Source organism: Leptodactylus fuscus, chromosome 1 (genome assembly GCF_031893055.1).
Source record: "Leptodactylus fuscus isolate aLepFus1 chromosome 1, aLepFus1.hap2, whole genome shotgun sequence".
NCBI lineage: Eukaryota > Metazoa > Chordata > Amphibia > Anura > Leptodactylidae > Leptodactylus > Leptodactylus fuscus.
In genome coordinates, this window is record NC_134265.1 from 133,528,521 (window position 1) to 133,556,053 (window position 27,533).

General features: G+C 39.9%; 1 protein-coding gene across 1 annotated transcript in view; it reads left to right on the forward strand.

Moving 5' to 3' along the window:
- Positions 1–27,533, forward strand: part of LOC142189604 (uncharacterized) — a 44,906-nt gene that overhangs the window by 9,946 nt on the left and 7,427 nt on the right. The window contains exons 6-9 of the mRNA XM_075262212.1: positions 8,392–8,691; positions 9,642–9,959; positions 10,504–10,824; positions 11,231–11,548. Of these exons, the coding sequence (XP_075118313.1) occupies positions 8,392–8,691; positions 9,642–9,959; positions 10,504–10,824; positions 11,231–11,548 (1,257 nt within the window). The remainder of the gene's footprint in view (positions 1–8,391; positions 8,692–9,641; positions 9,960–10,503; positions 10,825–11,230; positions 11,549–27,533) is intronic.

A 27,533-nucleotide genomic window follows, 5' to 3' on the forward strand; every position in this document is an offset into this window, starting at 1 on the left:
AACTGTTATGCTAGGAGTCCCTCTTAAAATACCAGCTAAACATAATGGAGAAATATCTGACTTTGTAAAGTTATGCGAAATAACAGGAGTAAAATCAAGCGAATCCAGCATACCAGAAGACATTGGGCAGCATATTTAGCTTTGTAAGAATGCTTTAAAGAATAGGTATACATTGTGTGCACTGCAAGTTTGGGAATGGCTTACCTGTGCAAAGCTATGTCTCTTACACCTTCTTTATCGCACCTTTTTAAAAAACCAAAGTTAGAAATGGAACCAACAGGAAGAAATATAAGTCCTTCCCATTTTTTGTGAATTTTCTGGCTTTGGTTTAAAAAACTGTATCAATGCTTCCACAAAAATGCAATGTGTGAGCTAAGGCTGGTTTTCCAGTCAGGTTTTGTTCAGATTCAGATATAGGAAAGGTGCTACTTTATTCAACCCACTTCTGGTTTTGACTTTACAAGAACCTGAACAAAACCTGATGGTGGAAACCTAGCCTTAAGATATCTGAGAATCTGTAGCTAGAATAAGCCTAGATCAATGTTGCGGGGTAGGTCTAGCTATGTAAGGCTAATTTTAATAACAGAAATTAATTCTACTCTCTGCAAGCCCAAAACAATGTAGAAAGGAAGGTTTAGCTTTTTAAGGCTAACTTTAATGGCGGGGGTTAAATCCAATCTCAGTACGCCTAGAGCAATGTAATAGAGAAGGTTTAGCTTTTTTGGCTAACTTTAATAGCAGGGGTTAATTCCACTCCCTGAAAGCCCAAAACAATGTAGAAGGGAAGGTTTAGCTTTTTAAGGCTAAATTTAATAGCAGGGGTTAATTCCAATCTCAGCACGCCTAGAGAAATGTAGTAGGGAAGCATATTGGGGAAGGTTTATCTTTTTTTTAAGCTAACTTTAATATCAGGGGTTAAATCCACTCTGCAGGTCTAGAGCAACATAAGGTAGAAAGTCTAGCCTTATAAAGCTATCTTCAATAGCAGGGGTTAATTCCGCTTACTCAGATCAGTGTAATAGGGAAGGATTAGCTTTCCCAGGCTAAATGTAATAGCAGGGGTTAATTCCAGTGTAGAAGCCTAGAGCAATGTATTGGGGAAGGTTTAGCTTGTTAATGCTAACTTTAATAGCAGGAGCTAAATCCATTCTACAGGTCTAGAGAAACGTAGTAGGGAAAGTTTACTTTTCAAAGTTATCTTAAATAGCGGGGTTAATTCTACTCTCTATTAGGCTAGAACAGTGATGGCGAACCTTTTAGAGACCGAGTGCCCAAACTGCAACCCAAAACCCACAAAATTTTCGCGGAGTGCCAACACGACAATATAGACTTAATACTATGCGGATCCACAATTGCGGACAGTTACTGACCAAAAATTACAGTCATGTGGGGCTTTACAGAGCTTTCAATAATACAAACAACGTTGTACTGAAATGTAAAGGTCTCGGCATTTGGTACTTTGAACAATTAATTTTCACTATTTACATCGCACAGGATCTGTTTTATAGTTACCGTGTAATATTCTTACATCCTGTACTAATATCACGTCTGCTATAAAACAGATACTGTGTGATATAAATAGTGAGGGGACCCCAGACAGTATTATATGCTCTGCAGTGGGCCCACCACACAATATTATATTCTCCACAGTACCACAGTAGCCCCCCAGTGTTATATGCTCCGCAGTAGGTGTCCCCCCCCCACAGGATTATATGCTCCACAGTGGCATCCACACACAGTATTGTGTGCTTATAAATAGGCCCCCCCCAGTATTATATGCTCTTTAGTACACCCCCCAGTATTATAAGCCACCCCAGTATTATAAGCCCCCCCCAGTATTATACACTCCCCCCAGTATTATAAGCCCCCTCAGTATTATACACTCCCCCCAGTATTATACACTCCCCCAGTATTATACACCCCACCCAGTATTATAAGCCCCCCCAGTATTATACACTCCCCCCAGTATTATAAGCCCCCTCAGTATTATACACTCCCCCCAGTATTATACACTCCCCCCAGTATTATACACCCCACCCAGTATTATAAGCCCCCCCAGTATTATACACTCCCCCCCAGTATCATACACCCCACCAAGTATTATAAGCGCTCCCCCCAACATCATATACACAGTGAGCCACTCTCATACTCACCCCTGAAGAGCCGCCGGCATCCACCTTCTTGTCACTGGCGGCGCTGATGACGTCATCGCGCCCGCGTCGGGGCAGAGGTCAAACTCTGCAGCCAGTGTAGGCCGCGGTCGCGCGATCCGCGGCCTACCCTGACAGCTTTCAGCTGTATGTGCATTTGCACATACAACTGAAGGCAGTGATCGCTCATCAACGGGGAATCCTGTACCGGATTCCCTGTTGGTGAGCGATCCGGGCGACCGCACGCGTGCCAGCATGGAGGGCTCTGCGTGCCCTCTCTGGCACGCATGCCATAGGTTCGCCATCACTGGGCTAGAACAATATAGCAGAAAAGCAGGGGTTATTTCCACTCTACAAACCTAGGACAATGGAGTGGGGAAATATTTGGTTTTTGAGGCTACCTATCGCTAGGGTTAGTTTACTTCCAAGCTTTGTAGGTCTAAAGCAATATGATGTATTGCTCTGTAGGGCTACATAGAAGATCTGGGGTAAACTGCATGTACACCATGCCTGGACAGAGACACAGAGCCACTGAGCCTTGCTATAAGTAAGCAATGCAGTGAAACCATACAGAAATAATAGTAAGGAATGAACATGACATTATTATTATTTTGCTAATTTATATAGCACCACCATATACTGATGCGCTTTACAGAGATATTCCCAACACTGTCCCAAGTTGGCATAATGCCTTCTATCTGTGTATGCCTGGGTACAAGTATTTGGAGAAATGATCCAGCTTTTAGGTGACATGGTATCAGATTAAATTAGGAGAAAATTAGTGGGAAAATGCCATGCATTGCAAGACTACATGAAAGGACATTGCACTGCTAGACAATGGCCATTAGGGAAATGTATAGCTTAAGCCCTCCTTCACATGACTAGGTTCGGTGTAGAAGTCAGTGAAGATGACACAGGTGACCCTCGGGTTGGTATCCATATGTCATCTGTGTTTTTCACTAACCCACCTATTGAAGGGAATGGAACAAGCTGCAAATATGGACAAGTATAGGACCTTCTCCATGTTTTGCAGCTTTTTATTATGACCTATACACAGAGGCAGAAAAACTACAGCTGTGTGCATTTGCCAATGTAATGTCTGTACTGTGATCCGCAATTGTGGATCAAAATATGGTTGTGTAAAGGAGATCTTATATATAAGTACATGGATATAGCAGCATTGTGAAATAAGTGTCAGCTAAACAGTGATCTCCCCAAACTTTCAACAAGCACCCATACATATGAGAATGTCTGCTGATTGGGGGCCACACGGTGGCTCAGTGTTTAGCACTGGCAGCCTTGCAGTGCTGGGGTCCTGGTGTTCAAATCCCGCCAAGGGCAAAAAAACATCTGCAAAGAGTTTGTATGTTCTCCCCGTGTTTGCATGACATACAAAAAGACATACTGATAGGAAAAAAAAAAGTACATTGTGATTTCTATGTGGGGCTCACAATGTACATAAAAAAAGAATGTCTGCTGATCTAGAGAAAGATGGAGGGATCTGCAAAAATGTATGTAATATGTAAGGACAACTTCAACAAGGGGTTGGTGGGTTGCTAATATATTTTAGTCTCCAGAAGCCTGTAAAATGGCTGCCTGTCCTGACTGGCTAAGATTTCAGCTGTCAGATCTGAGGTGGTCGTCATATCTTCAGCCGGTCGCCACTTAGAAATGGATTGTATGTAAGTAGTGTGGGTAGTATGGGTAGTATGTAAGTATGAAAGCACAGTATGAAGTATCAGCATAAAAGCACCAGAACCTCTACCCAGCATTATATATTAGATTTATATTTAGATGTGAATGTCTATTAAAGTACAGGGAATTATTGACTTTGTATGAAAAAAATTATATAAGGCAGTTAGGTTAGGGCTCTGTTCACATTTGTCTTTCAATTTCCTATTTTCTGCTCTTAAATGGAGCATAAGGCTAAGGCTCCATATTGCGGAATAGCAGTGTTTTTTTACTGCATTTTTTCTGTTTTTGCAAATCAAAGTCTGGAGTGGATTTAACAGAAAGGAAGGAAATTTCTAAGAGCTTCCTTTATATTTTCCATTCCTTTTCAAGCCACTCCTGACTTTGGCTCCAAAAAACACAGCAAAATCTGCAACAACAAAAAACCACTGCATTTCAACATCATGGGGTTTTAGCCTAGGGAATGTCAATTATATCTATGAAAGCGCTGGCAGTTTCCCTATAGATATAAAGGAAGCAGAAAGCACTATAGTGCTTTTTTTGCGGTGGCCTGCTACGTGGAGCTTTAGCCTAAAAATAGAAAGCCTGCTGGAAATGTTAACAGTGCGTTTAGATATAGAGAAAAATATTATAAGTACCCCGTATATACTCAAGTATAACCCGAATTTTTCAGCCGTTTTTGTGCTGAAAAAGCCCCCCTCGGCTTATACTCGAGTCAGCAAAATAAGGAGGGGGGGGTCTATGACCAGCCACAATATTAATGTATAGAATCTCCCATAAAATAGTGCAAAAAAAATAAATAAAAATAAGTTCTAAATCACTTCTTTCCCTAGAACACTTACAAAAGAAGAAAATTACTATGAAACACATACGCATTAGGACATTAGGTATGGACATTAGGTATCCCTGCGCCTGAAAGTGCCCGTTGTACTGAATATAGGATATCTACAGTGCTCCTGTTCCGTCAGAAAGGGGTTAATAGGAGCACTGCAGATACCCTATAGTCAGCCAGACTGAATTCCAAGTGGGGGGGGGAGAAAAATCCCAGTCCTTAAGCTCAGGGAAGGGGCAGACAGACAACCAAAACACCCCCTCCCCTTCCCCAGCACCCAGCAACTACTGCACCCAAAAAATCCGATCATTTTAATTTTTGAAATTTTCCAGTAGCTGCTGCATTTCCCCCCTCGGCTTATACTTGAGTCAATATGTTTTCCCAGTTTTTTGTGGTAAAATTAGGGGGGGTCGGCTTATATTTGGGTCGGCTTATACTCGAGTATATACGGTAATATAAGTGACACTTTGGAAACTAGGATTGTCTGCAAAATATGTCCTAAAGTTGGCAGGAAAATCTTCATTTATTATCTGCAGTTTCTTGTAGTGAATTACACTGAAAATTCTACAACAATTTCACCCTTTGTATTGCAATGCGTGAACTGTACAGCAAATCCAGAATTTGTTGAATCCTGTATGAGAATGTAATGGTGTGTGTTTTCTTATGTACATATATCTTTATACCATTACGATTACTGTGGTATGATAGGCAGGTATCCTTTCAAACCCCTTATGAGTTAACTGTTTCTGAAAAGGGCATTGGTAAATATGGAAGTAGGAAATTTCTACTTGAAACCCTCTTCTATTAACTATAGTCAGAGCAAAGGTTTTCTCTCTGTTTTGTGGACCCCATTGTTAGGAATTAGACTACATTCAGATGACGGAGTTTTGAAATGGCAGTGAAAAATATCCATTTTTCATGGCCATCTTGCAGCCAAGGGGCAGAAGTTTTCATATGGGTCCTCCTTACATTTGAGTGTATGGCAGGATTCGAAAAAATGGTCAAAAATAGGACATGACATATATTTTGATAGCCAATGTCAGATTCACTGGCATTAACTTTAATGCTGCCCTTTGACATTCGTTAAAAATTCATCACACGATGAGAAATGCTGCAATGTCCAAAACTGACACGTTTTTGGAAATCACAGCATGTCAATTATACCAAGTGAAATACCAGTGGTTTCCCTATAATTGAAGCACAAAGTCCGCAGAGGAAAACCCTATGGACTTTCTGTGAAAAACACTGCGGGAAAAAAACGCAATTTATTTCCACTACTTTTTTTACCGCAGTGCTTTTTTTTTTTTTGCTAATTCCCGCCATGATGGCCCTTAGCCTAAAACAGCATTCCAGTCTCCTGTCCTGGTGTTAGTCTAACATTACGTTGATCACATATAACATAATTTTTATCTAGTGTCCTGCAGTGTGATGGTAGATTCTGGGGAATGGTTACCTATATTTCTTTTCCATGATCCTACCCCTGTTTCTAACATTCTACAGAGAATCCCTTTACATGATGAATAGGTTCATACCACCTATGGAAATAAGTAATGTGGCCAATGAGGGTGGGCACTTTATCTCCACATGTACTGAATCCATGGTATGCACGCCCTTACACAGATCTGTGTGGCTGTCATCTGTCTTCCCACAATGCACTACTCTATTAGAAATGGAAAGCAACAGAATTCTAAAGTTGTCTTTAGCCTTGTATGGAAGAAAGACATCCTAAACACTGCCTTGATTTCTATATAAACTGGGTAAAACAATATATTTTTTTTACCAAATAACTCACTTGTGTATGGGGTATAATTGTGATTTTTCTTAGTTTTCATACAGAAAAAACTAATAAAGAAAAAAGCTATTGACAATGTAATTGTCTAAAACACTTAAATATCTATACCTGTGGGAATAAGAAAATGTGGGGGAAATTTATGAAGACTGATCTTTTCAACGCCAGTCTTCATATCTTCCGCATTAGCAGAGGGTGCACCGCGTGGGCCTGCACTAAAATATACACCTGCTCATAATACAGTAAACCTCTGCAGACTTTCTGCCTGAATCATATCTATCAGGAAACCACCGGCGTTTCCATAGGTATAATTGACATGCTGCGAATTCCTAAACCACAACGATTTTGGAAATTGTAGCATGTTCACAGCTAGTATTTTTTTTCGCACTGTGGAGATGGGATTCACTAGAATCTCATCCATTACACAGTGACTGTAAAACGCTGCATTTTTTTCGTTTGTCTACGCCATGTAGTGTCCTGGCCTAAAATATAAAAAAAATTTAAGTGCCACAAAATTGTTTTGCATGAAACCAGAGTTATAAAAAAAATGGAAACTATTTTTATGTCTTTCATTCGAGATAACTGGTGAAAAAGGGCATAATAAATTTGCCCCAATGTGTTTTAGGGCTTATTAAAAAATGGTGTAATAAGGCTACATTATGAGGACTGTAGTACAAACACAAATTATATCCCAACAAAGAGTCTGAGGACCTGATGTAGCTGTACTCTAGTGGTCCAGTATGCAACTACTGTAGTCTGGGTATCAGCCATAATACAGTCTTTATGATACAGGTATAATACAGCTATCTGAAGAGGACTTTAGACTCCAGACGTTGAAGTTTTGAAAATACTTCACAAAAAGAGATAAGAGGAATGGGAAATTGTACTAAACTTACTGAAAACATGCTGTTCCATTTAAGGGCAGCTTAGTTCAGAGAAGGTCAAGTTTACTTTTAAAATACCTATTAGGTTAACAGCACAGAATCAGCAAAATGACGTGTGAAGAGAAGAATATTTCCTCCGCCACGCCACCCCAGTGACACAAGGATCACACTAGCATCAGAAACTTGGAACGCTGTAAGGGCCCCTTCACACGGAGTATACACTCGCTGATTCTGATACGCGCGTATCACATTGAAAGCAATAGGGAAAAAAGCATCCCATTCATTTCTATGGGGAGCGCACGTATGCCGACTTCCATAGAAAGCAATAGGATCTGTTATTAACGCCACTGATACGGAACGTGTTACACGTTCAGAATCAGCGAGCGTATGCTCCATGTGAAGGGGCCCTAATAGTAGTTAGACACAAAGCCCAGTAGACCCGATTCACTATAATGGGGTCCATTGGGTGTCTCTCGTTTTAAGAATGAAATCAGCGGAGGAAAGTGCTCGGTACAGATTTCAGGAGGACTTTGCATCGGAGTCTCCTATAGAGACTCCACCATAGATATGAATGTAGCCTTACTTGTAGCTACTATCTACTTGTATCAGAAGTGATTTGGTTAATGTCATATTAGGGGATCCCACATAATACTATTCCCTAATTCCTAATCCATGGTAAATGTTAAATTACAACTTTGAAATATGCTTTGTAAATATATTTTCCATAGTATAAAGACTGTTCATTTTTCCATATTGATATAAGTATACACATAATAACTCTAAGAAACAAAGGTGCAAGTATAGGGGGTACCGAAGCTGCGGTAGAGCCTACGCCCTGGATTATAAGGGAGTCTTTCAGCCTCACATGGGGAGACCAGGAGTATCAATAATGTGAGCCCTCTTACAGATTTTATATTGGCGCTCACAGGAACTATCTATTGATCTGTGCTGTATTGCTTCAATGAATTACTGTACTAATTCTGTATGTTCTGATTTTTCTGCTGAAAAATTTTACTTTGATGCTTATCTGTTTTTCATTTACAGAAAGTATAAGTGGTCCTTCAGTCTTCCCTCTCGTTCCTTGCTGTGATTCGTTGCAGTCTGATACAGTATCCATTGGGTGTTTGTCTACTGGCTACACACCTACTCCTATAGACGTAACATGGAATTCAGGTTCTATCACAAGTGAAATTAGGACCTTCCCAGCAGTACTCGGAAGACAGGGCACCTACCTCTCTGCGAGTCTACTGACTATCCCTGCATCTGAATGGACAAGTAATAAAAAATATGTGTGCAATGTAAATCACACACCATCTGGTACTAAAGTGGACAAAGAGGTTGAAGGTAATATCACATATTTCTTAACCCCCTTGACATTCTCGTTTTTGAATCCCACCTCCGAAACCAGTATTTAAGTACTTTTATATGTGTTCTAGGGAAAGGGGTCGATTTGAATTTTTAATATTAATTTTTTATTAATTTTTTTTTATTTTATTGCATTTATTAGACTTTCTAGAGTCTTCCTAGGGTCAAAGAGAGCAGAAGATAAGTTGCTGCTCTGTGACATCATATTTCAGACAAATAAAGAACAAGCCATACTGAAGTGCAATATGCACGAAATTTCTTTCCTTAATTTTCAGCTGTCCTCATACAGTTTCCATTTGGCTGACAGTCTCTTCTGTGATTCTGTAGTTTGTTCCTCTTTGCAGCTTAGTCTTTGGAATATACTTTTAGCAGTCAAATTTTGACAGACATGCTGTAATACAAACAAATGCCCCTCCCAATATTGCTCCCTTGGTGCCCTTACACAATATACTCCCTCCATTAGTGCCCCCACGCACAGTAAAATATCCCCTTAGTGGCCCCATACTTCAATACTGCACATTACATCCAGATGCTGACTGACAGCACCAGGTGGTCATGTGTGGGGGGATTTTGGGCTGAAGAGGAGGAACCAGGCGAGAGGAGATGTCAGTAATAATTCACATCTGCCGCTACCTGTTGAAACAATCCAAATGGTAACAGCCAATTAAAAAAGACTGCTAGTTGGTATGTGATCACTGGGATAGCATGTGTGATCATTGGGGTCCCAGGCAATTGCTTGGCTGCTTGGTGAGTAAAACCATCCTTGAATGTAAATAGTGAGTGCCATACGACCTCCTACTATTTCACCCAGTTAGATATTAGTAAACAATGGATATAATGCATAAGATTACAGTACATCACACTTAGCACACAATATTACATAAAACTCAATAGATATTGAAGTTTCATAATTTTTTTAATCTCTTTAGCATGTGAAGTCAAAGCAATTGAACCCAAAGTATCAGTCATGCAGGCTTCATGCGGTGAAAGTGGTTCTGTCGACCTGGTATGTCTTATCAGCGAATATACTCCTAAAGAGATTAATGTACAATGGCTGCTGAATGGAGAACCGACATCTATTATCCCCAAAAACACCCCTGCTTATAGAGAAAATGATGGCACCTATGGATCTCGTAGTGAAGTCAGTGTTCCAAAGGAAGACTGGTATGCTGGTGATATCTACACATGTAAAGTGAATCATCCAGCAAGCAAAACCAAAACTGAAAGCTCTATACAAAAGTGTCCAGGTGAGAATGGCCTTTGTAATAGAAAGCAGTCACATTGTAAAAATTGTATCACGATGCGAATGATGACATTACACTCGTATAATAATATTGTTAAAAAAGTTCTATGTTGTAGGCAAGGGCACATCTCAAGCTCTTATAGCAGTTGTCCAGGATTTTATTTTTATGTTACAAAAGGTTAATAATGTGGTCAAATAAAATTAAATAACTTACACTGACCTAGTGAAACCGCTCCAGTCTCTGCTGGTCTTGATGACATGCCATACATGTGCATTTGACCACTGGCTTGTATAGAATGGGCTGAGGTCAGTTATTGGCCGCAGCTCTTATGTGTGTCCGTACAACATATCATCGTTGTAGAACAAGTCAACAATCCTGCCCTTAGTCATTTTTTAAAAAAGTGGCTGTGACTTGCTGTATAATACCATTCATATAATAATGATTCACTTAAAGATATCTTTATTATAGGATGTTGTGTTATATAATAATAACTAATAACTATGTATCACTTACTAATCCTTTATATCTTGTTAAATTTGACTTATAGCCCCAGGAAATATGATTCCAAAGGTCACAATCCTTCCTCCTTCCCCTAAAGACATCTTAATCACCAATCAACCAAAACTTGTCTGTCAAGTGTCTCAAGTAGAATCTCCATATTCTTTAACAATCAATTGGACCCGAGAGGATGGCAAAAAACCTCTAGTATTTACTTTAGAACCTGAAAGAGATCATACTGGGGGCTTCACTGTCAGAAGTGTATTGAAGCTAAGTCTATCCGATTGGAAAACTGGCAAAGAGTTCACATGCTCTGTCCAATACGAAGACCTTTCAACGCCAATAGAAAAGACAATAAAATATTCAGAAGGTAAGAATATTTGTTTCTGCAACTTTAAGCTGCAGTTAATATAGACCATGAAGTCATTGCTTTAACCAGGTCTGGGCTTGAAGGTAATGTATTGCTAATTTTTAGATTTATTAAAAGCAGTTATAGAAATAAATGACTTTTGTCAATATCTAATCTGTTTCATATATATGCACGTATTTATGTGGGCTGCCATCATGCCTGAGCTGCTCCTCTATTCTGATATCAGCATTTAGTGATATGCCTTACAGCAGTCTCATGGCCATAGGCAGCAATAATCTGATTCATTGAGTTCTATGGGGATTTCTAGGCATGCTTTGTGCAGGTATCGGAGCAAGGTTACTGGTTTTTAGACCATAAAACATAGAAATAGCTCTGTTTCATATGTTGCATCTTTGTTTCCCTTTAGATCAAAGCATACATCCATCAGTTAATATCTTCCCACCATCTGCTGAGGAACTTAGTAACCAAGACTTTGTCGGTATAGTCAGCTTAATAAAAGGGTTCAAGCCTAAACCTATCCATGTGCAGTGGATGAAGAATGGTGTTGTCCTGGATGAAGAATACTATACAAACACTGCAGCTGTCCCACTAGATGATGAAACCTATTATATGTTTAGTATACTCACAGTTGAGAAATCTGATTGGATTAGAGGAGCGACTTTTACATGCAATGCAGTTCACAGCAAGATTACGTCTAAAGACATAAAGCGATCTAAGGGTAAATGATTTTCATGATTTTTCAACCTGTCCATATCCTGAAGTAGCCACAAATGCTTATCGTCTCGTTTGCCCCCATATTTTATTCAGTATCTGTCAACCAGAGTTTTCCATCAGTTTGATGTGTGGAACATCAGCCAATAATAGTTGATCATTATGGTGATGATGATGTTAGGTCAGTGTAGTTATCTCCATTTACTTATACCAGGCAGAAGATCCATCCATTCCATAGAATGTATTATCTCATATACATACAGTATAATAACTGCATTGTACTAATATTACTCATTACCATTATTTGTAACCAATGTATGTCATGTATATCTACTATGTATCCCTTCTCGTGTGTCTGGTGTGTGGAACACTAGATTTTGTCACTTATGTCACTTATGTCATGCGTGCTTGTATCTCAATAAACTCTTGTTAAGAAATATATCACTAAACTAAAACTGTCTATTGTCTTGTTATCTGGAGTCTCAAGCAAATACTAATCTTGTGTGCAAATATCTAAAAAAAAAAATGTCTTATGAAAAGGCAAAACTGACAAAAAAAACTGTAGTCACTGGGATAAGTTATTGAGACAAGGTCTATATGGGGACATTTTGTAGCAAGCAAATACAGAATATAGACAGGCATATAGCGGAGTCTTTTATGCTCTACGGTGTCGTCATGCCATCAAATGCTCTTTGCAGGGTTTGTTACTTTTTAATAATGATTTCTGGGCACCTTTATGTTTCTATGGAATATTTGTAAACGTTCATATTATTAGAAAACCAAACCTGCTTGCTTATGTGTACAATGTGCTCTTAAAGCCAGTTATATTATATACTGACATTAGCAAGAGTATTGTTAGCTCATCATTAGTTCAATGTTTAGGACCCAATAGACAGACACTCTGGTGCACAATCCTTACACTGACCTCGACACACTATATACACACCAATCTTAGATAACTGTATAGTATAGTGTGTGTTTCCTCTCTGTTGCTTTTGTCTGCACTGTAATGTTGCAAGAACACAAGAGAAGGAATACAAAGGAAGATACATGGCAGAAATGGATGCCCTTGGTTGTTTGTGATAACATTAATCTACCAATCATGCAATATCTAATCTCTGATCACATAGTCATAGGATATATGTTATGAGATCTGGTTAGGCACAATGGTGGGATAAAAAAATTTACTTTTAAAATGACTATATACATGGACAAAAACAAATTTGTCACTTAGTTTTTTCACTAGCTAGATACCTCCCTAGAAGGTCTTCTAAATGTGCATACTTGGATTAGCTAGTCCCATCGTACATATAGGCTCTACCTATAGGGGTAACACGGTGGCTCAGTGGTTAGCACTGCAGCCTTGCAGCATTGGAGTCCTGAGCTCAAATCCCACCAGCAACAACATCTGCAATTTTTTAAAAAATAGGCTCTACATATTTATTTGAACAGTAGAAAGGAGATAAGGGGCTGCTAAAGCTTATTGTCCATGGTAAAAAAAAAAAAGTTAAAGTTGGGTTCTCATTTTCACATACAGCAGATATGGAGGTACAGTCAGGTTTCCTCTGTCCACACCAGTTTTTATGTAGTTTTTTCCAATCAGAAGTGAAATCAAAAGTAATGGGAAATGTAATGTAAAATCCTTTATGCTGGATGCATTTTTTGCATTGGATCAAAGAGCTACAACAAAAACTCCAGTAGTATTATTACAGGGATAATTCTTAGGGCTTCCTAAATTGCTCCCACTCCTGTTGAAGCAGAAAATCACGCTGAGTATTACAGTAACATTCGCATCCACACATTGCAGAAAAAAACACTGCAGGAAGGGAATGCGTTTTTGATAAATCTAGTGTGTCAATTTTACCTGCGAGAATGTAAGCGTTTTCCCTATAGATTTAATAAGTGAAGAAAAACAGACAAAATGCAATGAAACAAGTTGCAGAAAAAAAACCACAATGTATTTTTACTGTATTTTTCTCTGCTGCTACCTTGTGAAACACAGCTAAATTTGCAGCAGAAAAACATGCAGTAAAATCGTATTGCGTTTTTTTCTGCAGCGTTCTTTCAGTGTTTTTCTCAGCGTTTTTTTCTTGCATTTTAAATAGATAGGTGAGATTCCACAGTTAAATTTATCATGCACCATTTTTCAAAAACACATCTTTTGTGCAGTTCTTTTTTCTGCAAAACAGCCAAAAACATTGTTTTTCCACAATGCGGGGCCTTAACCTTAACGTCCCACGGAGTAAACACGCGCTCATTTTGGCAAAATACACGTGTAAAGAATACACATGTAAAAATAAGACTCCCATTGACTTCAATGGCATTTTTTACAGGTGTAAAAAACCCAACGTGTTTTTTGACGTGTTTTTTTTTTTACACATGTAAAACAATGTCATTGAAGTCAATGGCAGTCTTACTTTTACACGTGTATTCTTTACACGTGTATTTTGCCAAAATGAGCGCTCATTTACTCTGTGTGAATGGACCCTAAGGCCAAGGCCCCACGGGACGTAAACGCCGCAATTTGCCCACAGAGGAGACGCTGCGGGAAAAATCACGGTGTTGTACAGTGCAGGCAAAGTGGATGGGATTCATGTGACTCCCATGCCCACTTTGCGGAAAAAAATGCAGTGCGGACACACTGCGATTTGCAAAGCCGTTGCAGCTTTGCAAATCGCAGCATGTCAATTATATCTACGGAAACGCCGGCGGCTTTCCCGTAGATATAATGTTAATAGAAAGTCTGCAGAGGAAAACTCTGTGAACTTTCTCTTAAAAGCGCTGCGGAAAGAACCGCAATGCGTTCATGCCTCGGTTCTTTCCGCAACGCTGCGATTACGGCCCGTGGGGCCTTAGCCTAAAGGTGGTTTTATGTCATGTGCAGTTGTAAAAATAGTTCTGTAGTATTTTATGAAATCCCATTTACAATCTGCTATCGTTTATTTCAGCAATGAAAATGCTATCCCCTTCCAAACCCAAGGCAAAAAAATGTGTCAGAAATGGCCTACTAGAACATGCGTTTCTGACCATATTTTCATAAAGAATACATCACACATACATCACTTAATTCAATAAGGAAACAATGTTACAGAATACCTGAAATTGGACATGTCCATGAAACATATGGAAACTGTCATATATAGAAAACAGCACAGTACAGTATTTTACTGTGGAAAAATAGGAGAAACAGTAATATCCTCATTGTTTCAAAGAGATCATCTGCATATTGCCAGAAACAGAGATATCTTTGCATCAGAGTCACTGATTCACCAGAGGAAAGCACTGTTTGATTCAGGTGACTCTAACATGTATATGTGAAGGGCTGGGTTGTTATTGCGGGTTCTGGTGACAGACTACCTTTAAAGGGGCTCTATCATTCTATAGTGATTTTTAACTAAGCATATATTTGCACAGCCTTTAGAAAGGGTATTCCGTTTCAGCCATTTTAGAATTATCCGCTTTTATTGATAAGTTAATCAGCCACCTCAGAGCACTGGATGCTCACTAAACACTGTGTGATATATGTAAACAGGTGGGGGGGGGGGGGGAGAAGGGAAGGCTGCTGCTACTGCTGCTGATGATGATTCCCTGCTCTCACCTCCCCCTGTTTACACATAGCACACTAGCAGAATCACAGTGACTTCCAGTGCTCCGAGGTGGCTCATTAGCATATCAATAAAAGCGGGATAATTCTAAAATGGCTGGAAGGATTAATGAATGAAAGGTATGTGCGGAATACCCTTTCTAAAGGTTATGCAAATATATGCTTAGTTAAAATCACTATAGCCAATGATAGAATCCCTTTAAGAGATTATTTAAATTGACAATTTCATTGACAGATTACATGGACCCCCTTTAATATTGTACATTGCTCATCATAGGACAATGCTTTGCAATACTTAGCACATATACTGGTAATAATATACACTAATTCTGCTTTAATAATTGATACCAATCTCTTTCTTACCAGAATACATAGTCTGGGACTGCAGCAGTGAGGAGGATGATGATGACAGTCTCTGGACCACAGCAGTCACATTTATCACCTTATTCCTTTTTAGTTTCTTCTATAGTGCAACTATTACAATTGTGAAGGTAAGTGAAATTTAGGAATCAGGAAAAGGGGTTAGACAGGACTTATCTTTTACTAACATACAGTATACACGTTTGATACTTACAACAACTTACTGTACATGCACGGAGCGATGATGGCTCAAAAGCTTGTGCCACCAGCAGCAGATATTTTACACTGGCACTTACACTCACCGGCCACTTTATTAGGTACACCATGCTAGTAACGGGTTGGACCCCCTTTTGCCTTCAGAACTGCCTCAATTCTTCGTGGCATAGATTCAACAAGGTGCTGGAAGCATTCCTCAGAGATTTTGGTCCATATTGACATGATGGCATCACACAGTTGCCGTAGATTTGTCGGCTGCACATCCATGATGCGAATCTCCCGTTCCACCACATCCCAAAGATGCTCTATTGGATTGAGATCTGGTGACTGTGGAGGCCATTGGAGTACAGTGAACTCATTGTCATGTTCAAGAAACCAGTCTGAGATGATTCCAGCTTTATGACATGGCGCATTATCCTGCTGAAAGTAGCCATCAGATGTTGGGTACATTGTGGTCATAAAGGGATGGACATGGTCAGCAACAATACTCAGGTAGGCTTTGGCGTTGCAACGATGCTCAATTGGTACCAAGGGGCCCAAAGAGTGCCAAGAAAATATTCCCCACACCATGACACCACCACCACCAGCCTGAACCGTTGATACAAGGCAGGATGGATCCATGCTTTCATGTTGTTGACGCCAAATTCTGACCCTACCATCCGAATGTCGCAGCAGAAATCGAGACTCATCAGACCAGGCAACGTTTTTCCAATCTTCAATTGTCCAATTTCGATGAGCTTGTGCAAATTGTAGCCTCAGTTTCCTGGTCTTAGCTGAAAGGAGTGGCACCCGGTGTGGTCTTCTGCTGCTGTAGCCCATCTGCCTCAAAGTTCGACGTACTGTGCGTTCAGAGATGCTCTTCTGGCTACCTTGGTTGTAACGGGTGGCTATTTGAGTCACTGTTGCCTTTCTATCAGCTCGAACCAGTCTGGCCATTCTCCTCTGACCTCTGGCATCAACAACGCATTTCCGCCCACAGAACTGCCGCTCACTGGATGTTTTTTCTTTTTTGGACCATTCTCTGTAAACCCTAGAGATGGTTGTGAGTGAAAATCCCAGTAGATCAGCAGTTTCTGAAATACTCAGACTAGCCCTTCTGGCACCAACAACCATGCCACGTTCAAAGGCACTCAAATCACCTTTCTTCCCCATACTGATGCTCGGTTTGAACTGCAGGAGATTGTCTTGACCATGTCTACATGCCTAAATGCACTGAGTTGCCGCCATGTGATTGGCTGATTAGAAATTAAGTGTTAACAAGCAGTTGGACAGGTGTACCTAATAAAGTGGCCGGTGAGTGTATATCCTGGTAGTTTAACCAATTTTAAACTATTGGAATTAGCGACTGTGGCAATAGAGATGTTATATAGAGGGAGGGGCTCACCCCATCTAAGCACACCCATAAGGCTATGGCAGAGGTAGAGCACAGTAGAATAGCTATCAGCATTACACTGACCAGCATAATGCACAGCAATGCAGAAGAATTGCATTCTATTATACTAGTTATCTGGACATAGCACAATCAAGATCCTTAATGGGACTAAAATAGCGTAAAAAAAAAGTTTAAAGGGGCTCTATCAGCAAAATCATGCACGCTGGGCGGGCATTCAGGGTGTGTCTTCTTCATCCACGCCTTTTCTTCCTCCGATGTCCTCCGGTCCTGTCCTCCTCCGGCGCTCACTAACTGACACTGATATAAAAAAAAATGGCCTGGGCGCTTACGCAGTAGCATGTGGCTTCTACTACGGCTACTGCGCAGGCGCCCAGGCCATTTTTTTTTTTTATCAGTCAGTTCGCGAGCGCCGGAGGACGGGACCGGAGGACATTGGAGGAAGAAGAGGCATGGATGAAGAAGACGGCACACCCTGAATGCCCGCCCAGCGTGCACGATGCGTAAGTAGATAACATTCTTTTCTAGGGTTTTATTTTAAAACTCGGGGGTAGTTTAATATAACTTTTATGGTGCCTGAATAGCCATTTTAAAGGCTATTCACGCATATGTGGGGCTCTAGCAGCATGATTTTGCTGATAGAGCCCCTTTAAGAAGTGTTAAAAAATATAAAGAAACATTATTGGCATTACTGTTTCCATAAAAATTTTTAAAAAAATCTGCTGGATTTCTGCTTTCCACTTTTGGTTATATATGGAATGTAGGTTCACAGAAGGCTATAGATATTTGCCTATTGTGGAAGCACAGCTCACAGAGAAAATAGAAATACCAATAGGGCACTGAAATGAAAAAAATTATAATCAAGAGGGAATATTAAAGTAAGGAAAGTATGGAGAAGGTGTCTTATAGAAAAGGAACATAACTAAATGTTTTGTTGAGAGCAAAAGGAGTCACTGTATTTGCGTATGTATCAACCTGTGCTCCTTCTGCGATAATATCTTTTTCTAATTCCCCCCGCTCCTGCCCATTTTTACACAGTCAATGGCCGCACTCTAAACACCGAAGGATCACTAACATGTACTAATCTGAAATGCTTTGGAATGGTTTTCAGGTTATCAACATCTACTACTGTGGCATTAAGGATACCAAGTATATGTTCTCGTACATGTCTTTGTAGTTCTTTGGATGTGAGACCAATATAGACCAGGTCACATGGACAAGTAGTGAAGTATATTACTCCTGTAGTCTGACAAGTGAAAGAGTGGTTGATGGGGGATGACATCCATTTATTGGTCCCTGTGATCCAAATAACATGGTGGAAGAGGCCTTTTGGAAGTGACTCCGTACTAACAGATCTTTTAGGTTTTTTCCACCTACATTTCAAGACTGCATCATGGGTAGGTGTACTCCAATGTTTAGACAAGGCCCATCTCAATTGATACCACCTGTAATTGTATGAGGTAATAAACCTCACTTTAGATTGTAACAGTTTTGATCGACCCGAGGTACCAGGTAGAATATTCTCCGGATGTGGGTAGTTTGGTGTAGGGATCGGAAAGGGCTGAGGTGTCTTCACCTCAGTGTGACAGATTTATTATATCTTATGTCAGTTTTTTGGCAGGAGTTACATTGGGAATCTATGCCAGATCCTATTTGCCATAGATTTCCACTCTGGCGCAGAGACCGAGAGATTTATGAAGAGGCTACAAACTCTTGTTTATTAAGACTGACATACAATATGCCAGTCTTAATAAATTTGCTCCAATTTATCTAAGTTTTTTTTTAATATGACATTTCATGTTGTAAGTAAATTTTGCCTCCTTTTACTTTGTGGTTGGAGAATAAACCTGCACCTACTAAATGTCTGGCCTCTGACTATAAATCAACTCTTTTCACAGGTTAAATGGTTCATATCCAGAGTTCTCCAGTTTGACAAACATGAGGAGCACTTTGTAACAGTCCTGGATTCTGTAACACAGTGAGGACCTACAGAAGCTGATCCCAAAAATATCAAAATAGTATGGACCTATACTAAAATGATTATATGTATCTAGTCTATCAAGGATGATTCCAAGAAGACTAACCTACAAATGGCCTTTTGCAGGGGCTTTACTAATGTAACTGATGAAATTGCTTTTTCTAACCGCATGGATTGTAATGCTTTATTGCATGTTATAACCATTATAATTGTGTAGAAATAAATATTAATCAAGTATAAAAAAAAACTAAAAATAAAAGAAGAGTTAGCAAGAATTATCACAGGTTATATATGATACCTATATGATCACGTTAATAGTTAAGTTTTCTGAGTTGTCTGAGTAGCTGAGGGTGAAAATAAAAATAACATTGTCCTTTACCCAGGTTCACTATTCCAATTGACCCATTGACACGGGATTTTAAAAACAGAGAAAATAGCAATGTTTTGGAGGCGTTATCTGGTCCTTTTAAAGAGGGCCTTTCACCATCTGGGGCATATGCAGTTTAATACACTACTAGAAAACCGACTTTCCCGTTCTGTGCTCCCAGTGAAGAGCTATTGGTGCCGGTACCGTAGCTCTTCACTGTTAGAAGGGCATTTCTGACAGTCAGTCAGGAACGCCCTTCCTCACAGCAGCGCCTATACCATTGTACTGTGAGAGCGGTGAGGAACGCCCCCTCCCCTCCTGATAGTGCTCATCCATAGATGAGTACTGAGGGGCATTCCTCATCACTCAGTGTCATCGCTGAGCAGTAAGCAACGACCCCTTTCACAGTACAGCGCTATAGACCCTGCTGTGAGGAAGGACGTTCCTGACTGACTGTCAGAAACGCCCTTCTGACAGTGAAAAGCTACTATACCGGTTCTTCCCCGAGGGCACAGAAAGTGAAAGCCGATAGTGCACTGAATTCAACGCACTGTTCGTTTTCTAGCATGTATAAAACTGCATGTGCCCCAGGAAGTGAAAGGTCCTCTTTAAGCACAGACCAGAGGCGAGCTCACCAGCAGGTACAGGAAGTTTCCGCATTGTCAGCTGGTATTTTCCTCATCCCAGCCTAGCATCACTGGCAGGAATTAGCAGCCACATCAGTCAGAGAGTGCCTGAATACAGGTAACGCTCCCACTTCATACTAATTACATTTTTGCTATTATGGCTCTCACAGAATTACATTTTAAAATATGTGGCGTTCATGGCTCTCTCAGCCAAAAAGGTTCACGACCCCTGTTGTAGAGGTAAACACACAGCCAAACTGAGCAAAGAATGGAGAAGGATTTTTTTTGATTTTTTTTTATGTAGATTGTGAGCCCCATATAGGGATCACAATGTACTTTTTTTTTTCATCCTATCAGTATGTCTTTGTAGAATGGGAGGAAATCCATGCACAGGGAGAACACACAAACTCCTTGCAGATGTGGTTCCTGGCAGGATTTGAACCCAGGACTCCAAAACTGCAAGGCTAACCACTGAGCCACCGTGTTGTCCCTCAAATGGAGAAGGATTTTTGTCATGTATTTATATGTGATTAAGAAATTGATGGCTTTTCAGACACCCCCGGAGCCATCAGCAAAGGGGGACATGACTTTGGGATGGGGGAACCAATAACTCCTGCAGTTTCTTCTTTGTGCAGTAGTTGATAGATTTATACAGACTGGATCAGCTTTAAGAGTACATGTGTCTATATCCAATCTTGGGAGTATATATGTTTGTATATTCAGCCTTGGGAGTATATATGTGTGTATATTCAGACTTAGGATTATATAGTACCTAGTGTGTTACTGTAGGTAGGGAGGAGGTTATGAGGTGTCAAATGTCCTCTTCGGTGGCGGTTGAGGAGTCAGCTGGAAGTTGCAGGCAAGTTATTGTGGACTTATTTTAACTAATAGAGGAGTAAACCTCATGGTGGTGAACAGGCATAATAGTAACGCCATCCAGGGGCGGGCACAGTGGTTAAGCACAGGGTCGTTGGTGCCCTTAAAGTGTACTGGCTCTGCTAGAATTGCAAGCCGGAGCGTGCCGCCCCCTTTATTTATTTATTGCTGTCTGGCCAGGTGCTGTATGTCAGACAACTGGGGATCTCACAGTATTCGTGAATCCCAGTGGTCTAGCACTTCACCTGACTCCTTCTGTCATTATTTTACTTCTGTGAGTTTACTAAAGCTGTGGCCATTTTGACACCCAAAATAAAGTGTTTTGTGCATTTATTCCAAAGTCATTGTTTACCGTAGTTTGGATGGCTTTAGGAAGGAGTGAGGGACATTCTATGGAGATGGGAGAACTTCTATATTCCATCTCTTTAGATTCATTAGATCTCAAAATTTCCAGTGAAAATTGGTAATTGTAAAGCTTCCCATACAGATTAGAGTTGGCCAAACCGACAGCTTTTAGGAGAACAGGCTGACTAATGTTTATGGGGTTCACCAAACTCTCTCCTGATGGCAAATTAGATTTACAAATACTGAAATCTTTGTCCATGATGGAGGGAAACTGAGAGAGGTGTATGTCAGCAGCTTATAACCCCTTCCCCATTAAAATAAGCATGCATGGGAACTAGATAGAATAGATGTCAACTCAGTGATTAGGTGGAAAAATAAAATTCAGAAACAGTGTAGAGGTACATTTAGTATTATATAGGTACACATATAAGGATTCATTTTTATATTTTCTAGTGTCAAGGTCTGGTGTTGCTAGGTGGGGTGGCATAGACACACAAGTCCAGTTTCTTTTAGTCCAAAACAAAGGTAGAGTTTATTTTCACTCGAAAATATAGTGCAGCAACAAAAGGAAACAATACAAAAATAAATACCTGCCCATCTAGGCTCTAACTAAACATAGAATAGGTTACCTCACCTAGAATAACAGCAATCCAAAAAGCAAGTAGAATCATTCAGGACACAGCTCCAAAAATATGACCTCTCTGTCAGCTCTCCAGCCAAGCTCTGCCAAAGTGTTGCTGCTGGAGCTAGCTTCATAGGCCTCCTTGACGAGGAGACTCTCTGCAGCTGAGTTGCTGCTGGAACATCCCCAAAGTGGGGGTGGAATGACAGGTCCCACTACCAACCTACCTGCTATTCCTAAAAATCCAGCCCAGTACTGAGCATTTACCAAAATGCTCAGCAGGCGAAAGTTGTCTGCTGAGAACAAACATTCCTGGAGTTTTCTCATCTCACCGACCTGAGTAGTCTGGGTGAGATGTACACCCCCTCCATTACCTGACCAGCCATCGGCTTACACTAGTATATGACCAAAGAAGGGTGAAATATTGTTAGCCCAACAAATCCCATGGTGACTTTCCATCTGTAATATGAAAGATATAAAAACAAGGTGGCAGTGATTGTCTATCCAATACTCTAGCCAGGTATATGCTGTATTGCCAAAGGAACATGTTTCATCTTGGAAATGCAGGTGTTCAGTAGAATAGTTGTGAAATGACAGCATTTTGCCACAAATAAGTTCTGATATTGATGATCAGATAGAAATAAGGAAGTGGGCATGTTTTATTTTGGTAGGAACATGTCTGGAGCAGTTATACCTCAACTTGTACAGATACCCAGACTACACATGTGGAGCACCACATAAACCACAGGCCCATATAGTAACAAGAACAACTTACAGATGCTATACAACATCCCCCCTCCCACCAGCATTCCCAAAAATAGACTTAGACCTATGCCAACCTGTAGGCATAATTCCACCTCAGATCTCCAAAAGATGTTCTTAACAGCAGACAGCACACAACATACTGTAGCATGTGAACTGCATATGAATTGAAAAGCATTATCACAACGTGTCTGGAACCGGGCTTGTGGAAACTTCTACAAACCAGAGGTGAGACTTGCCCGAAATATTAGATATACAGCCACACAATGATAGTATAAGAAATATATTTCCTTTGCAGATTTTGCTCTTCATGTATTTTAACTGGTCAAGGAACTTTGCTATTGGTCATGTTTTAGGAAAGTGACATTTTACTTTCAGGTAAGTACATCTGCATATTTAGTATGTTTATAATATTGCTTATGAATCCTGAGAAAGGGGAAAATCATATTGGTCTGACCCAGTTTTACAGATGTCTCTATAAAGGTTTTTCTAAAGGAACAGTCTGGCATAGAGAGTTAAAATATTCAATATCCAGGTTATCAACCACTAAATAACATAGATCTTTAGAATTTTAACAGGTAAGTGGCAAAATAAGAATTAGTTCTATACATAGCTCCACAATAAACTACTAATAGTTTATACATCTAATGTATAATATCTAGAAATCAGGAGGTATTCTCTGATGGGAAAGAAACCGATACCGAAATCACAGTTTGTTATATGACTAGGGGCTAATAGTTCTGTATATACCACATCTAATGGGGCTACTTATAAAATCAGACATATGGATGTACAGTAAAGACCCCATACACTTCTACAAGTGCTCTGTTATGACTCTATATGAAGCAGGACCTATATAATAGGCCATTGAAACACAATGAAATTCTGTTAGTTGAGTAGTTACAATCTGCTTCCATATAGAACAGTGTTATAGTAGTTACCTGTAATAGTCTAGGAGTAGTACTAAGGGATACATATATAAAATCTATATGTTGTGGTTGGAAATAGTTATGTAGATTTTTCAGTACATAGAGGTTATACAGCTCCCTCCAATGGAGCCATACGACCTCAATGTGTTTCTATACAGGCTCCATATTGTGCTATATAAACTGTACATAGATATTTTCCTGAGAAAGCAATGGCTCTCCTTTCATACCATTAGAATAGTATTGTACACTATTATTCATACACAACCTGACAGAGAAAACTCCATATGCCCCGGGATGAAAACTGAGGAATCAGGATGTATTATTCTCATATTTACAATTGCTCTGTGAAGAACTATTGATTCTGATAACTACTATATACTATAAGAAACCATATATAAATAACTATATACAAGCTGTATGGAAACATTGCTAGTGAATGCTGCAATATAACATACAGATATAGCATACAGAAATGTAGGGTTCTTTGGGTGTGGAGACTTGTAGTTGATATGTCACATCTTGGGGATAACAGACTGCACTTCAGTACAATTTTAAGCTATTTATCTTGGCAATGCCAATGTGTACCCGAATAAGACCTAGTAATAGTAAATGGAACAGATCAATGTTACAAAGCTGAGCATTTAGTTTCACTAGCCATTACATAGTAGCTGGTCAGTATGCCATAGCTAGCTGTAAGATCTACTGAATGCCAATGGTTAGCACAGGCCAGGTCTCTACCCATGGTTTTAGCTTTGGTGGTCAGGAACAGAGCTGACCCTTCCAAGTTTCCAATGGACCTATACTAGAATATATACAGTATTGTAGCTAACTGGTATATATTAGCTAGCTTGTGAATTTGAGTCATTTACAATATCTATTGAAAATAATAGCTTAGCACAGGCAGCATTTCTGTCAATGCTTTCAGCTTTAATGTTAAAGGTTAGGGCTGGACTATTTCCCTGTATAGTAGTATGTGTTGGATATATACTAGTAAGTATATAGTAGCTAGCTGGTATGCAATAGCTAGCCAGCTTGGGTAAAACTTTTACTCAGTGTGAATAGCTAGCATAGGCCAGATATCTGTCTATGGCCTTAACTTTAGTGGTGAGGATTAGGGCCCTCGTGAGCTAATAATGATATAGGTGTTTGCTGGCATGTAATATAGTTACTAAATCTGGATTATTCATTTATTGAATATAAACAGTACAGGTAAGATATCTGACCATAGTTTTAGCTTTAGTGGTGAGGATTAAACCCATCTTGTCCTAGTATTCATTGGACCTATGCTAGTAATGATATAGTAGTTTGCTGGCATGTTATAGCTAGTTATTGAGCCTGGACAATCAATGTACTGAATATAAACAGCACAGGTCAGATATCTGCCTAATGCTTTTTCTTAAGTGGTAAGGATTCGGGCCATCCTATCCTAGAATTCATTGGACCTATGCTAGTATTTATGTAGCTAGTGGGCATGTAATAGCTAGCTAATGATCCTGCGTAATTGATCTTCTGAATGTAAGCAGTGCAAGTGAGATTTAGGGTTATCTTGTCCTAGTATCCATTGAACCTAAGCTACCGTAGTAACTATATAGTAGCTAGCTAATATGGAGTAACTGGCTTGCAAACGTAAAAATATCATCTAGTTTGTAGTATTGATGGCATATCAATATTAGATCTATGGGGGTCCCACCGATCACCTGTACCGAAAAAGCTTGGCTCTTGGAAATGTTTATATATTTCAATGGGCCAGCACTGCAGTACATACACTCGCAGCTACAGTTTGTACATAAGGTGAGCAGTGCGGCTAGCACTAAGCGTCATTACTGAGAGCCGCTTGGGACAGGTGATCTACAGGGGACCTGGGTGTCATAATCCCACAGATTTCAATTTGATTGTCTATCCAGAAAGGTTCTTTAACTGACCTACCGAATATGAATGACTAGCACAAACAAGATTTCTGTCATGGCTTTTATTGTAGCTTTAGTGCTAAGGTCTAGTGGCATCTATTCTTAGTATGATTTGGACCTCTGGTAGCACAAATACAGTACCTACCTAATAGTTAATACCTAGTAGATAAATTTGGGATTGATATGCTAAATATAAATAGGTAGCATTAGAATATTCTCTACAAATGATTTTAGCATTCACAACACTCTGCACAAAAAACTGCATGTGGGATTGAGCCACCCACAATAGATGGTTAGCACATATTTTTGCACACGATTTTTGGTAATTGGTTAATCTATCTGGATTATCTCTACTAATGGTATCTGAACTGGGGAGCTGTTTTAATGCAGACTGCTCTTCAAAAGACCTTATAGAAATTGTGGCCCCCAAATCCCCAAGAGACATGCACGTATTTTGATGATACTGGCATGATTATTATTCAGACCATGATGCTATTCAGATCAGATCATAACTTCATTGATCTACTGTACAGTGAAATAGTGAAATGCTAAAAGTATTGTAATAAGTGCATATAAATTATATCGGCATGAGAAACATGCCTAGAAAGTATGGTTCGCGCACCCCTTTCCCTGCATTCAAGGAAAATACTGCAGTGGGCAAAGAGTATAATGGATCAGTAACTCTAGATTAAACTATAGAACTGATGGCAAGGATCATTTCTGAGAATGTAAGGGTCACAAATGGCTGTACTACTACCTTGTTAAGTTTTTCCAGCCTGACAATGTTTTTGTTCATACGGTAGTTTACAGATGCTATAGGGTAATTGATAAAAATGATATAAATTTCGGGAGTAGTAAAAATGAATATCTATGCATATGCCATTGTAAAGGTTGCTTAAAGAGGACCTTTTACCTCCTGGGGCACATGCTGAGTAATACACCGCTAGAAAGCCGACAGTGAGCTGAATTCAGCTTTCCCGTTCTATGCCCCCGGGGAAGAGCTATTGGTGCAGGTACCGTAGCTCTTCACCGTCAGAAGGGCGTTTCTGACAGTCTGTTAGGAACGCCCTTCCTCACAGTAGAGTCTATTGTGCTGCACTATGAGAGGGGTCGTTCCTTACCTCCCAGCCATAACGTTGAGTGGTAAGGAATGCCCCCCCTATGGACGAATACTATCAGGAGGGGAGGGAGGCATTCTTCAATGTTCAGCGGCATGGCTGAGGAACGACCCCCCTCACAGTGCAGCGCAATAGACGCTGCTGTGAAGAAGGGCATTCACGACAGACTGTCAGAAACGCCCTTCTGACTGTGAAGAGCTACGATACTGGCATGGATAATTCTTCACCAGGGGCACAAAAAGGGAAAACCGATAGTGCGCTGAATTCAGTGCACTGTCAGCTTTCTAGCGGTGTATTACTCCGCATATGCCCCAGGAGGTAAAAGGTCCTCTTTAAGCTTGTGTCATGTGTGGAGATTCTATGCATTTAACACAAAAATTGTTGTGGGGCTATCATGCCTTTACAGTATACTATACTATAATGTCTATACAGTAACAGCTCTATGTGAATGCTGCAAATTTAGTTCCAAAAATTATGTTTGTGGCAATCTACTCTTAAAACATTATCTTAGTTATTATATCTTGGCCATAATATTTAATATAATAATGTGACAATGTAGAAGGGTTCGTCTCATGAAATCAATTCCTTTTGTAAATAGAAGAGAATTCATCTTTTATTTGAGAACTGTTTTAACATATATTTGGGCCCAAAGTAGATTTTGTAAATGAGCCCCATATGATCCCACTTTTTAAGAATTATTCTAGGAACACAAAGAAGGAAATATTTTTTGGTAAATTATACTGCTAACCCTGCCCATTCCCACTCAGTCCTTGAGTGCCCACCCACAGTATAATGCCCCCTTATTGGCTTTACATAGTTTAATACTCCCTTAGTCTCTCCCACACAGGATAATGCTCCCTTTGTGTCCTCACACAGTACAATGGCATATAGGTACCCC